At 41.2% G+C, this 15,695-nt stretch overlaps 1 protein-coding gene across 1 annotated transcript in view; it reads left to right on the plus strand.

The window, feature by feature from the left end:
* The first annotated feature begins 1,111 nt into the window (after positions 1 to 1,111).
* The window catches only part of ubxn4 (UBX domain protein 4), a 34,451-nt gene continuing 19,867 nt past the window's right edge, over positions 1,112 to 15,695 (plus strand). Inside the window, exons 1-7 of the mRNA XM_042494473.1 lie at positions 1,112 to 1,295; positions 1,925 to 2,027; positions 5,369 to 5,397; positions 7,071 to 7,189; positions 8,889 to 9,048; positions 13,003 to 13,120; positions 15,439 to 15,493. Of these exons, the coding sequence (XP_042350407.1) occupies positions 1,214 to 1,295; positions 1,925 to 2,027; positions 5,369 to 5,397; positions 7,071 to 7,189; positions 8,889 to 9,048; positions 13,003 to 13,120; positions 15,439 to 15,493 (666 nt within the window). The 5' untranslated portion in view covers positions 1,112 to 1,213. The remainder of the gene's footprint in view (positions 1,296 to 1,924; positions 2,028 to 5,368; positions 5,398 to 7,070; positions 7,190 to 8,888; positions 9,049 to 13,002; positions 13,121 to 15,438; positions 15,494 to 15,695) is intronic.

A 15,695-nucleotide genomic window follows, 5' to 3' on the forward strand; every position in this document is an offset into this window, starting at 1 on the left:
TCGACATCTCCTGCTGCAGTGGAGCGCCTGCCCATCAACTACACATCCTGCTGTAAGAGAAACATGCTGTCCCTCTGCTCTGTCTGCTTGAACTACACATATCACGTATTATTAATTCATGAGCCCTATGGTAAAATATAGCAGTCTACATGATTAAGATAACTACATTTTGCATATTTGTGTCTGTTCACTAGTGGTGGAATGTCTGACTACACCTTGACCTGGACATCTACCAGAGCAGAAATGTACAATATTATACCACACTGTCTTGGACTTAGGCTGTGAACCACTCACATTTTCCCAGAAACTCAGCTCAGTGCTTAAATAAAAGGCTGCAGGTGTCTCTGACCCTGTTTAGGAAACAGGGCTTTTGTCTCTTACCTTCCAAGTCTCTAGCTCTTTCTTGGCCTCCTTGACTTCACCTACCCCCTCCTCCAAACCTCTGTCCAGCTGACAATAAGGGAGAGCTCTGTTAACAGTCTGCCAGATCACTCAGTTTTTCTGCCATTAGTAAGGCGCACACTGTTCACAGTCGTGTATTATTCTTACCTTGCCATTCATGGCCCCATTATTGCAGATGTCAGCCATGACCTATAGGACGGAAATGAAACTCTGTTAACAGTGTAAGGACAGCCTGGGACACAAAAAGACGCTCAAATCCGGCCGGTCCTTGCAGTTAAGCGCAGACTACCTGCTGTAGAGGTCGTCGCTGGTTATTTTTGGCTAAGAGAAAAGGGACAGAGAACACAGAACACTTGCAGGTCCGACTAAACGTGAATCGAAAGTGAAAGTTTCAGCTGGATTCAAGTTGACGCAGCATTACAGGCTGGAGCAGAGTGACGCACTCTACCCAGAACATTTATCCCCAGCCTCTCTGCCCAAGCAGCAAGCTTATCCCCAAAGCTAGTTGTCGCAGCACTCATTGTATGTGCGTTATAACGTTGCTTTAATAATAATAATAATAATACTAATAATAATAACAATAATAATAATAATAATAATAATAATAATAATAACAATAACAATAATATTAATAATATTCCAAATTTAAAATAAACTAAGAGGTCATGACGGCACCGGTCACATGATCTGTTGTTTGTTCCTGGCTCCCTGGGCCCCTGCTACAGTGCTCCTGCCGGCGGATCAGTGCAGTGCTCCCTGTCCCTGAAAGCCTGCAGTCTTGCGGTTCAACAGATAAAGTCGGCTCGGAGAAATGCTTTGGTTTGAGGGTTCTATTCCTGACGCCATTAACTTGGCTAAACAGCGAAGTTCCGTGTTTGTCGTTGTCATCACAGGTGTGTATGTGTCCGTTAGCCAGCTAGCTACAGCTAGCTTGCTTAGGTAACAAGTGATAACGAAGCCATAGAGCTAGCTAGCTAAGATTAGCCGTGCTAGTTGTCGTAGTAAGCCGTTAGCCACCTAGCAGCACCCAACAGCTGTCGGAGAAATAACAACTGCTGTTCCGAATGTTGGGGATAAATGGGCCAACGAACGCAAGAAGAGAGAAACACGGCTATCTCTGATCGACAGTGCTGTGCTAGCAGCTAGCTATATGTTAGCTCGTATCTTAGTGGTGTTAGTGCTGGCCGGAGTACGTTAACGTCAGCGTTTCCCAACATTAATGAGGTCAACGGGATGCCAGGTAAAGGACAGGCCTGTCACGAAATGATTCCACACACTGGTTATTTATTTGACACGATAGAGACTGTCATCAGATAGATGCGAGCACGGGGGCCCCGCTGACAGGGAGGTTAAAACGTCATGGTGAGCTGGCTCATCATTGCCTTATGAGCAGGGCGCTGTTAGCTATCTCTTTGACTATTGCAGCTCACCAGAAAGTGTCCAACGTGTGATCGGACTCTGTAATGTTTTGACAATAAGCTGTGACCAAATGACTCATGACTGCCAATGTGTGTGTCCTCAGGGGAAGATGAACAGTCCGCACAGCTCATGTCCAGCTGGGAGGATGACAGAGTGTCTGAGGCAGCCCACAACTGCTGTGTGGCCATCAGAGTGGACGCCAACAGGTACCGCTGTGTTCCTGCACTGACCGGTTGCTGAAGGGAAGTCACTGGCTTCAAGTTATTGCCATTAGTGAGCACAGCTTAAAGTGCTGGCCACCTCATCTGTCCTCATGCCTGGGGACACTCTTGAGTCCAGATAGTTTAGCAGTGGACACTGGCCTGAAGAGCACTGTGTGTACAGAGGTCAGGGTGCTTGCAGGGCGACAACACTACTAGCAGCACATACATATTTTTCAGATACAAGGTACAAGGTAAATTTATTGTCATTTTTCTTAAACATGGTTTAAGAAGAAATTAAATTGAAGTTTATCCTAAATCCTGCTACATCTTTTTGGCATTGAAGGATGAGTTGAGGAGTTTCACAGTCTGGGAAAAGAACCTGCTCTGTAGTGTGGTGGTTCGCAAGCAGACACTTCTGTATGTTTTTGAGAGATGGCAGCAGGGTGACAGACTGGCTGGGGTGGCTTCTGTCTTTAAGTATCCTTTGGGCTCTGTGCAGTCACCTCACTTCACAGAGGTCACTGGTGCTTTGTAGATGGGAACCAGTGATGTTCTGGGCAGTTTTAATCACATGCTATAGAGCCTTCCTGTCCTGGGCCATCCACAAACCATGCCAGTTTGTGATGTTTCTAGTCAATATGCTTTCTATTACTCCTCTGTAGAAGTTAACCAGGATCTTGCTCTGGAATTTAGTCTTCCCAAAGTTTCCGTAGGAAGTAGAGCCTTTCAGTGCTTTTGTTAACCTGGGTGGTGATGTGTGATAACCAAGATAGGTTCTCAGTAATAGTAATTCCAAGGAAGCTATAGCTGTTCAACTGCTCCACCTCAGCTCTACTAATGTAGACAGAGGTGTGTGTCTTTCCGTCCTTCTTTCTAAAATCAACAATCATCTCCTTGGTTTTACAGACGTTGAGCAGTAGGTTGTTCTCTGTGCACCACTCTACAAAATTGTTGCTTTCCTCCCAGTATGAACTCTCATCATTTGTAATACGGCTGATGATGGTCATGTCGTCCTCATACTTCACAGTAGAGTTCTTCTGATGTCTGGGAGTGCAGTCATGGGTGTACAGTGTGAACAGGAGGCAGCTGAGCACACAAAGCAAGTGCAGCAAGAGGGAGAGTGCGAGCGGGGATGGTGACAGTGAGGCTGCGGTGAGAGGAGCAGTGAAGCATGACTGTGTGATGTGTCAACAGTTGAGGCTGATTGTCAAAGAATAAATGCTACAACTCTGAAAGACCTGAGACATTTTCCCATGTTTAGTTTCCCATGTTGCCAGCTGCTGATTAAAGTGACACAAGTTAGCCCCGAAGTTAGCAAGCTTAGCCAGCTTCCTATTGGAAACTGACCAGGCTCCCTTTAGGTGGACTGTAAAGGTGGAACTATTTTTCTCATTGTAGTGACACTCCCAGCTGCTTCTAAACAGATAATGGAGAAGTGTCTGTCTGCTGAGTCTCTCCTGAGTTAGTGAAACAACACTGATCCTAATTCAAAATCTATTTTGCTGTTATTGATATTGTATTATATGTAGTTATATTAGTTGGGTTAGGTTTTATTATTATGTGATTGTGAACAACCTACAGTTATGTGCAAGATGTGTTACCCAGTTGTGGCTGCACCACAAAGCTTTCATTGTTTTTTCATTTCACCTGTATTTAAAGGGCATCCAGTGTTAAAAATAAACACCAAAGTTAATGTTCAATAACTACATGAAATTCTAAAGGCCAGTTAGTAATCATGTTAAATAATTGTGATTTCAATATCAATCAAAATAATCATGATTATTATTTTTCCCATAATCTAGCAGCCCTACATCCTCTGTGGATCTGTTGGTTCTTAAAGCATACTGGTGAGGGTCCAGGCTGGCAGGGATGTTGTCTTTGATGTGCTGGAGAACCAGTTTCTCAAAGCACTTCATCAGGATGGGGTTAAGAGCCACAGGGAGGTAGTCATTAAGACTAGACACAGCAGACTGTTCAGGCACAGGAGTAATGACGACTGTCTTGAGGCAGAAGGGAAAGGTCTTTTGTGAGAGAGAGATGTTAAAAATGTCAGTTATAACATTAACAAGCTGATCAGCACAAGTTTTTAGTACACGTCCAGAAATGCTGTCAGGGCTGGCGGACTTGTTTATATTCCCTCTCAGCAGGAGTTTTCTCACATCTGCTGTAGTCACTGACAGGGGCCCGGTCCTCTGGAGGCAGAGTAGACTTCACAGCTGTGTCCTTATTGAGGAGGTCAAAGCGAGCGTAAAATGTGTTCAGCTTGTCCGGCAGCGTGGCCTCACATATGATGGGGGTGCTCCTGCTTTTGCAGCCTCGTGACATTTTGAATCGTCTGCTACATATCTTTAGTGCTGTTGAGGTCTCTCTCCAGTCTCTGCTGCTGTCCCCTGCACACTGCTTACTAAGTGGTGGAACCTTGGTCTTCATGTTACGCACAGACCAGCTGCTTGAAATAGGAGTCTGTTAACAGTCACTTTGGCGGCCTGTGTGATTCAAATGAGTTAGTTTAATCAGATTGTACATCACTGCAGTGTGTGTCTACTCACTGTCGTGATCTCCATCATCTGTATCCTGTATCAGACAGTGCGTGTGTGTCGGTGTCTCTCAGGCTGTGGTTGGTGTGAGACAAGTGTGTTCCTGTCTCGCTGCACATCCTTGTAACATCGTAACAGCTGGTTTACTTCCATTGAACAGCTGCTCCCCTCCTGGGCTGCAGGTAGAAGCCTTTTGCATCAAGCAGGATTTTGCTTGTTGTTGTTGCTCCACGCAACACTGATAAAATCTACGGCAACGTTCGATAACTACCAACTGTTAGTGTATGCCTAATTACCGGTTTCGAACAGCTGTAAAGCTGAGTGATACATGCAGAGTTAAAAGTTAACAGACCTAGTGATGTTGTACAGTATATCAGCACTCATGAAATGCCTCTCGATCAATCAAATTGCTTGGTCAGAATTGACTGTTGTATGGCACAAAGCTGATTGTAAAGTAGTTGAGTCAACTGGTATTTTAGGAAACTGGTGTTATTTTAGCAACACTTATCAAGCTGATTGTAGCTTAACTAGTGTGTTTCTGTTAACCTTCAATTGGTCCAACCTCGACAGTCTTGAACAACAATCAAACATGTCTGCCTGATTTGTTAAGAAATCAACATTGAAACATTGTTTTTCCAATATAAAGCAGTGAGTGCACCCTGGGAAGACTTCTGATTGCCAGGAACAGATGTAACGTGTCTACATCTAGATGACAGTAGCAGCTTCTGTAGTGCAAAATTTCTGTTGGATGTATTCCATTTGAAGAAGAGCTATGTTAATGTGTTTTTTGTTGTTGTTTTTTTACAGTGAGCCATGTGTGCAGTTCTCTCAGATCTGTATCCTTTTTGTTGTCCAAAATATTTCCAATGTCTTCATGGATTGAATTAGTGTGTTGCTGATACAGAATAAAATTATCGATTACTGCCGTTCTTTTCATTAATCAATCAATCAATCAATCAAACATTTTGTCACGATGCATTATACATCATTCAACTCCAGTAAAATGTGATCCCATTAGCTCCTTGAACTTGTGCTCTGAAATTCAGTCCTTTTTCTTACATTGTTGTCTGCTGTTATAATAGTCCATCTTTCCGGATGTTTCCAGTAATCCAGGGTTTCTGGTTGTGTAATGATTTAGCTGTTCACACATCCCAACCCCAACAAGAAGGCCATATGGTCGCTCCTCCCAAACATGCGCAGCGCTGCTCTGCATATGTTTTACTGTGTTTTCCTCGATGTTTACTGATGTTTACTGATGTTTACATTTGAAAACCTGACCTCACTGGCCAGCAGCTTGCTAGCCAGAAATCGGCAGAAGAAGGGTGGACAGACTGGTGAGTGACTCCCAGCCACACGCAACCACTGTCCAACAGCCCATCTCTGAGGAAAGCAGTTTGTTGCACCACTCATTACATTGCTGTATTCATTGGACTAATAGGTAGTCTTGACCTAAGCATTCACTGCTGTCAAAGGGGGACTTTTGCACGTTATAGTCCAAGAAACACAAAAAATTTATAACAGCATCACTAGATTTATCCAACAGATTAAATGTCTAGACTGGTTTCCTCAAGGACATTTATGTTTGGAAAACTGATATTTGCTGATGATAAGCCATGTTTGAGTATTGCTAATGCCTTTACTTTGCCAACGTCACTGTCAGAAGTGAGTCATTTTTCCATTTTAATTTTCACTCTGATTAGCAGTGAAAGCTGAGAGGAAGGATTAGCATTGCAACATTACCTCACATACATATCAAATGTCATTTTATGTCTGTTTAATTTGTTTCAAAACACATTATAAATATTAGAAACTGATTGTTGAAAACATGTTACAAAGACCCTTTACTACATAGTACTGAATTGTTGAGTTAGATAGTTGACTGTTTTTTCACCATTTTCCTGTTTTAAGATTTTTTGGGCGTGCCTAAAACCACAGCTAAATGATGCAGTGGAGCCAAACCCATCATAACCCCACCCCTGACAATATAGCAGTATAAAAATGAGAAGCATCATTAGCATAGTCCAGCGATTGGGCTTGGCCTCTGCTCCTCCAGCGGACACGCCTCCAGCATTTCAGATCAGAGAATATTGTACATTTTTCCATGATTTTTGAGACCTTCATACTTAGCGATTTTTTGGGTCATTCAAATTTGGTCAGGTGTTTAATAACTTTCACATCACACATCACATCTTTCTGTGATGTGATAAACTCATTTTGATCATCACTTTAACTGGACTTTAAGTTTTTCCTAATAAACAAAATCATAAAAGAAAAGTCAGATCTGATAGTGTTACTAAAAACATGGATTATTATGAAACAGCGGCAGACAATGTGAAAAGGACTCAATACTAATAATGTACAGGTTGAGGAGTTGTAACCTATATGATTCAATGTGATGAATAAATGGTTGATATTTTCATTAATAATCATAATTTAGAGTGATTATTTTAACATTTCAAAATATCGGTTGCTGGGAGCTTGTTCCTTAACCCCCCTCCCTTGTGTGAAGATCCAGTGGTGTGCATACCCTCCAGTTTCTTTATTGGGGAGAATGGGATCCCTCTGGAGGTCATTGCTGGCAGTGTGTCAACTGAAGAACTGGTGAAAAGAATCAACAGAGTGAAACAGGTATGGATGGTAAATGGTATAATTTACAGGGAGCTTCCTACTGTTTTTTAAACTTTAACATTTTATCTCGCAGTTCACAGCAACCCACAATGGAGAATCACATACATGTTTTTAGCCATGCTATCAGCTCTGGGATGGTGATGCCCGGTGTTCAGTCTAATACTTTGGTCCTTACTGCAATAAATCAAAAATTCTTATGTTTTTAAAACAATATTTAGATTTCCTTGAAATTCACTGACATCTGAAATTTATTAACATTTATTGCGCCCAGGGGATTTATCCAATGGCTTTGGTGGTCCTCAGACTTTTCATCTAGGGCCATAATAAAGTCAAAATTCTAACCAGTGACAAAGAGGTGACGTAGCGTGCTAACATGCCAAACTGAGATGGGAAACATTATACCTGCTTATCATCAGTTTATTGGCATCATCAGTGCATTTATTTAGCATGGTGGCTCAGTGGTTAGCACTGTTGCTTCACAGCAAGAACGTCACAGGGTGGAGTCCTGGCTGATCCAGGTCCCTTGCATTTTCTCCCCATGTCTGTGTGGCTTTCCTGTGGGTGCTCCAGTTTCCCTCAACACCACCGAAAACATAGGTTAAATACACCTGTCGTTCTTCTGACCAAGGCACTGGCATGAGATTTGAAGTTGGTCCTCGAGCACTGCATGCGGCTGCTCACTGCTCTGTAGAGGATGGGTAAAATGTAGGATATTGAGGATAATTTTGTTGTACAATGTGCATGTGACAATTAAGAATTCTTCCTCTTCAAAGCACTGCTGTGCCTAAAGCCTCATTGCCTCTGCACAGCATGGCAGAGCTCAACTCAACTCCACTTACTTGGAATTGTTGGGTTTTTTTCTCCATGTCAGTAGTGACTGCAGTGTTATTCATATTCTCACTGGAACCAGATTTTAAAACGGCACTCTCCAAAACTAAACAGTGCTACAATGACGACATGCAGACATTCTTCTGCCTGGATGCAGATTGGAGCCATACATGCTCTGTCATGTTGAAGAAGATGCCACAACAGTTTCATGTGGCATTGCTCACGTAAAGTGAGTTGAGTCAAGTGGAGCCAAAGCATGCAGTCAGTCTTCCGTACAGCCTCACAGAGCTGCTAGCATTGCTGTAGACCTAAGACAGGTGCCACATTAGTGTCACTTTTTTACATAGTTGCCTCCATGTGTGGATCACCAAACAGTATATCCACTAGTGGGCAGATCAGGGCAGGAATATCCTGAGCCAACGCTGCTGAGAACACTGAGAACTTGATAATAAATCTGAACGTAAAACAGCATCAGGTATACACAGTGTATGCCATCTTCCTCATCCATTGAGCTTTGAATTAACTTCTCTCTTCCTCTGAGTGTCTACAAACATGAAGAAGTAGTTTTTACTTTGTTTTGAAACACAGGATATACGGGCTAGCAATAATTCTTTCATTCATTCATGAACCGTGACTGCTTATCCTGGTAGGGGTTGCAGGGGGGCTAGAGCCTATCCCAGCTGACACTGGTTGAGAAGCAGGGTAAACCCTAAATAGGTCAACAGGGTGGGTAGCTATAATATGCATGCCATTGTGTAGTAAATGCAAGTATATTACAACCCTGAATGAAGAATTGAATGGCTCAATGAAGCCATTTGATCTACATGGTGTTGTCTCTGCTAATCATCTCTCTATCTGTGTTTTCCAACAGATGCATGCTCAGCAGATTGGGGGTGGGACAGTGTTACCAGAGGCAAGTAGTCCTGTGGAGACCAGCCTACTGGATAGAACAGCTTCAGTTTCAGCTCCAGCAATACCCGTCAGGTCAGCAGTAGCCACAGAACCTGCAACAGTACCAGGAATAGCAGAAGGTGAGTGAGCCTGGATCACACTGTCATCAAGTACGTGCCTAAAGCAGAGTTCTGTGGACCCAAATCTACCAGGATCCTGTTTTAATAGTTTCTATTTTCAACATGGGAGAGTAAAAATGCACATCTTTTCCCATGTTAGTCTATGGGGAAAAGTCTTTCTGGGCCAGTGTCATCATGAGACTGACTCAAATGGTGTAAATCCACTTTCGGTCACTATGTAAATTTTGCATCAACACATGGCGCACTTCCTGGGGGCTTGACCAAAATGCACAGCGCTGTACCAGACCAATGAAAGCTCCCGCTGGTGGGCGATGCTATGCAAACTTGTATGTGTCAAACAATGGCAAGAAGCCATCTCATATTCCAGTTTAACAACATATTTCCAAAAACATTTGATGTGAGAAATATGCAACTCAGTGGAAAAATATGGATTTATATTTGGTCGGCACTGCTTAGTTTTACTGTCTGAGCTCTGATTTTTTGGCCTCTGGTTTCACTGTGCAGGAAGCAGCATAGCGCCCACCTCCTGTTCACAAGCTCTCACTATCACAGCTAACATGGTACTAAAATGTGTGTTTTAGAACATTTGAGTAGAAAAATAGGCAGTGAAGTAAAATAATCTCGGTTCATATTCTGTCAGCCACTGCTAAGTTTTACCTGGTTGAACAGATTTTGGTGTGAGTTTGAAACAGAAGTAGAAGTTTGAAACTTTGTCAAAGTGCCAGAATCAAGATTTAACATTGATTCTTATGGCAGAGAATGCTCACAGCTAGCGTGAAGGACACCAACTGGCAGAGTGCAGACAGCCTGCCAAACATTTCTCTTTAGCTTGCCATGGCGTCTACAGCTTTTGCTAGTCACACACCATCTTTGGTGACAATATAGTAAAAATTGTGGTCTTTCTTATAGTGTGACTTTGGAACCAATGGGATTTACACAGCTCCTACTGTTAGCCAGAAAGGAAAAAGAAATCCACCAACTTCCCCATATAACTTAATGTAAAAATGATTCAAGAAATCTCTACAGAGCAGCAAGCACCCTTCGAAATTTCTGCTGAAATTTTCTAGTTTCATGATAGAGTTGCACACAACACATTCTCACAGCTCTTCCTTGCCCTGCTCTTTCTATGTGTTTATCAGAACACAAACAGACGTAAATAACTCAAGAATTTGCTAGCTACCCCACGGTCTGTCTGCCTTGCTGACTACTAAGAATGTACCCAAGTTCCAAAATTAACACCTGCAAGGCGCCAAGTGCAGGCAGATTTTCTGTTTGGGGAGTAAATCTCAGAAGCTGGAATCTCTACCACATTTTGGTGTTATTTAGAGGCACATGGCTCTGCTGCTCTTAAGATGCTCCTGTGCTGTATGTGTCTCACACATGGAAAGGTAGCTGTCAAACCAGGCCTTCTTTAGCGCTATGAGTTTTGCTCCACTGTCGACTGTGTGGGACACCAGCTGATCCGTTAAACTATAACTTGCCGCCAGTTTGCTACTTGTTAGCATTGCACTCCTATATACAAAAGTAATAAGATAACACAGAGGGCCCCATAGTTTGAAACAGGACAGCAAAGTCTACATTGCGTCCCACTTTGTCAGCAGCAAATCCACTTCCTCCGTTCTTACCTTGCACAATAAAAGCCCTCGACGGATACACTGCATCACTGCTTACCAGAGGGAACATGTTCACATGCTGAGGCTCTAGTGAGGAGCCGTTCAATATATTTGAATAATTTTGCCCTGGCCTCTTCTTTTAGTTTATTTTCAACATAATACCTTATTATCTCAATGACATGTACTCAAACAAATGTATATATGAAACAAAAAAGGCAATTTATCATTATGGCTGCTGAAAGAATATGCTTGGGCGGTGGATTTTTCCATCTACCAGCTACCTTGGCCAGTGAGTCAACTTCAGACACTGGGTGCACCAATTTTTCGGCGAAACATTGGTATTGGCTGATATTCAGGTTGTTGACTGCCATCAGCCTGTCGTTAAATAAGATGACAGTCAGTGATGGCTGTGGTCCATGCTTTAGCTGCTGTGTTGCATTAGTTTTGCACAAAAAAATACTTTCAATGGAACTGCGATGTGTCTTATATACAGAAAATGTAGAAACTTTTTTACATATTAATAATGTTCATATATTGTAATATATTTGCCATATCCTCTTATTATAGTGCAAATCCATGATGTGTAATATTTGATATATGTGGGTGGAGAAAATCGCTCAGATAAATGACAGACCGTGAAATGACATGCTATCTTTATATACTTCTCCAGGAACCATAGGATATCCAAACTGGGTCTGATCGCCCTCTCCTGACACAACAGCCTTTAATTAATTTGTGCCTCAATGTCTACAATTTCATTGAGACAAGGAGCTGCTGTGTCTCTTCTTCCTGCTCTTCACTCGGCAGGTGATCAGTCTCAGGCTCAGAGGAAGAAAACCTGCCAATGAGCAGGCTTGTTTCACAGAGCGTTTTGCCATAGTTACTGACTCAGAATGATGCTGAGCTGGCTTTGTGAAATTGAAAACTCAGATCATATCAGGCTTAACATACTTAGATTTTTCAGTAATCCCACTTTCTGAAACAGGGCCCTGGGGACCATAGAAAACGTGTTTGCAACAAGCAAAGATTTTTCCTGTTAAGAAATGATGCAGGACACTGATTATCGATGAGTCAGAGGATGTACCATTGTGTTTCCCTGATAATGCTACATTGTGAAGAACAAATAGGTGTTGACTTCTGCAGGACAGCTGGTGCTCAAATGTAATCTTGTAAAATTTGTGTTTTTGGCACAAATAAAAATAAATACAGCTTTTTGAAGGGGGAAGTGTTTCCACATCAGTGTAAAATAGCCTTTCAGAGAAGGATTTATGATATATGTAGTAAAAGGCTTTTGTAGCGGTTGTTAACAAAAAAGTTTCATGATATTTTAGAGTTTGTTTCATAAATGTGTCTGGTTGAATTTTTGCTCATTTGAAAGTAATGTTAAGTACTGAATGACTGTATTGTTTTTTGTAAGGAAGATTTCTTTGTTTGCCTGGCACTAAAGGGGGAATGACATGGCAGCACAAGGTAGAGTTAATACTTACTCATGAAAGGAAGGCTGAAGCAGAAAAGGGAGAGAGAGTTCGATCCTGCTGGTCAATGTTAATTCATTAAAGTTAAAGTTAATATATTTTACGTAATAGTAATAATAATATCTTAGATTTATATAGCACCTTTCACGATACCTGCTCTACACAGTTGGATTAAAAAACATGACACAAATGAACAAACAAACAAAATATTCTTGTTAAGCACTTGAACAGGTAAGATAAGACGGTTGATCTTTGCAGTTTAGTCCCGCCCTTTATTGTGATTGGTCAGCTTTGTAAAAGATAGTGGTGACGCACAGCATTTTGCCCAAAGTAATTTTTCAACCCTGGCAACCATTAAAAAACACTAAATGTTCAGTGCTCAGTGCAGAACACAAGCTCAGCACCTCATCATATCACACTGCCATTTGGAGTACATCCATTGCAAAGAATATAGAAATACGCTGGTATCAGGAAAAAGCGCTTTGGTGGTCCTTGTACTATGCTCAAAATGTATTATGGGAATTTTCGCCCAGTGCTTACCTTAACTTTAATTCTAATGTTCTGGTACTGTCACAAGAAGAAAGTGATTTAAACTGCCTCTACAATGTGACAAAACAGAATGTCACTAATAACAGTTTTCAAAAAATCTACAGTCATTTCACACTGGAAATTTTTCCACTTCATCTTAAGAGCAGTGAGAGCAGTTTTGTGAATGATATGCAGCTTATGGCATGAATACAATAGATGGAGCAGATGAGTACAGAGTATAAACATATAAATCAGGACGATGGAAGGACTTTGCTGTGACAAAGTGTCAATAAGCGAGTTAACCCAATGCTTTCTGTTTCTGTGTCTAATTTACTCAGCATCACTGTCGAGCACAGTGGATGATGACAACCTTTCAGCCACAGTGACTCTTGCAGAGAATGCAACTTCAGATCAGGCTGCTCAGAGTGAAGAAAATCTGGACGCTAAGGTGGAGAGGTAGGAGCCTACATACTTGTCAAGCTCTGAATGTAAGAGACAGAAAATGTGATTTGTGTTGATGTGTTGGTGCTGAAGAAGTCATCTGTTTGGAAGTCAAATGGCAGCTAAAGTGAGAGCAACAGCTAAAATACATATTTTAGGGTATTTTTACACCAAGACCAAATAATTTGTGCAAGTAAATTGCACATCAGTTAAAAACATCTTATTTCACAGTGCTTTGTTTTTTGCTTCCAGTGTTTCAATTTTTGCAAATTTTGAATGCTGATAAAAACAATCCAACCAACAAAATAATACCTATTGCTTAAATTATCAGTAGATTTCCTCTGATGTAAATATCATAATTCTGTTTATACTGTCAGACAACAATATGGATATTGATCTTCCAAAATAGTATCCTTTTTTGACAATAAAATAAAGATCATAAAGGCAACAAGTGTCACAAACTCACAGGCAGGCGGACACAATAATGTAGCAGCACTCAGAGGATTAGGCAGAAACAAAGTTTTTATTGCAGTCCGAGGTCCGTACACAGGAATCATTACTCACAGCAACAGTACAAAAGGATCAGGCAAAGCTCACAGGTGTGGAAATTTGTCAAGAAGATCATACACGAGGAATCAATAGTCAAAAATGCTGGGACGTTTGCTCACGGGGAAGACGAGATGAACTGGCACAGAGGGAAGGGAGAGCTTGACTTATATACACAGGAGGGAGGGGCAGAACGAGACACAGGTGAGGCAAATGAGGGTGATCTCCAGTGGCGGGAAAGGGAACAAAGGGAGGAAGTAAACAACACAGGGGAAGGGGAGAATACAAAATAAAACAGTAAGTGACAGACAGAAACCTCAAACCCTGACAAGTATACGGAGAAAATCTTGGAAAGTGCAGCAGTTTAACTTGTTTCCTATGGATACTTGCAGAAAAAAAGGTAAATAAAACAAAAAAAAATGCTAAAGTAATGTATATAAGTTATTTCCAAGTAGGGCTGTACCTAAGCATTTTTAATTGATTAATTTAATGGTTATTTTTTCAATTTGTCGATTAATCTAATAAATGAGATACTGATCATTCTAAAGATTATGTTTTTATTACTCAATTATTCATTCATTCATTCATTTTCTGTAACCGCTTGTCCTCGTAAGGGTTGTGGGGGGGCTGGTGTCAATCCCAGCTGTCATAGGGCGGAAGGCAGGATACACCTTGGACAGGTCGCCAGACTATCGCAGGGCTGACACACATAGACAGACAACCTTACACGCTCACAGTCACCAATTTAGAGTCACCAATCAACCTGACCTGCATGTCTTTGAAGCCGGAGACCCCAGAGAGAACCCACGCAGACACAGGGAGAACATGCAAACTCCACACAGACTGGGTCCAACTTGGTTTCGGCAACAGTGCTAACCACGACGCCACCGTGCTGCCCATTAATTAATACAACAATTAATTTACCAAAAAATAAATATTCAAAAAAGTATATAAAAATGACAATAGAACATATTTTAAAATTAGTTATGTTGTTATTACTATTATTATTATTAATATTAGTAGTAGTATCAGTAGCAATAATAATAATTATTATGATAATGATGATGATGGTTGATGATGATTATTATTATTAACATTATCATTATTATAATTATAGAACCTAGTTCAGGTACCTTATCAGAAAATACTGGAACTCAAACTCTGCTGTGACACATTATTAATTTGATTTAATCTCTGTTTATCATAGCAGTGGTTTTCCTGAGCTGGAGAATCAGTTTTCTTTAGTATTTGACTTAAAACTTTAAATGTTAATTACATGAATTTATTTAATCACTTGAGTAATATGCAGGTAAGATAACTACTGGTAAGTATATTTTTGCATCACTGTGAGATGAGGATTGTAACTGACATGATTTATAGACTAAAAGCGACACATATTGTAACAGTGATCACAGACTTTAGCAGTGATGTGTAACACTATTTTAAGCCATTTTACACACTTGTGCAAGGCCTTTAAAGTAAACTGAAAATATCAAATGGTCCGAATTTCACTTTTGGTAATGGTAATGCATGGTGTAAAGTTAGTAGTGCTGCTGAAAGTGACTATTACTAACAGAAACACGTTCCAGGTGTTGATAATCCTAATATATCATGCCTGGGTGAGGACACAAAGTAAACAGGACAGTGCTGTTGGCTGCCATCTTAAAGCGCTCTGGGATCACTACATTAGCTTCTCACAGATATCCATCAGAGGCTGTGTCCCTCCCTCTGGTGGTGTGTAAAGGTAAAGGTAAACTTGATATGTTATTATTATATTGTCCCCTCAGGTTAACCAAGAAACTGGAGGAGAGACGAGAGCAGAGGAAGAGAGGAGAAGAGGAGGTAAGGAGACAAGCCTGTTTTGGGCACCAAATATTGTGTATTGTGTGCAAGGAGATGGGTGTTAAGGGTGCTGCAACACCCCCAACTGCCAAAGGGTGGAACATTCATTTTAAACTCTGAACAGCATAGTATAACATGTCAGGAATTACATGTAAGAAGAGGTGCAAAATGTGCAATTTGAGTTAAATCCTCCAATCTAAAG

This window comes from Plectropomus leopardus, chromosome 10 (genome assembly GCF_008729295.1).
Source record: "Plectropomus leopardus isolate mb chromosome 10, YSFRI_Pleo_2.0, whole genome shotgun sequence".
NCBI classification, from domain to species: domain Eukaryota; kingdom Metazoa; phylum Chordata; class Actinopteri; order Perciformes; family Serranidae; genus Plectropomus; species Plectropomus leopardus.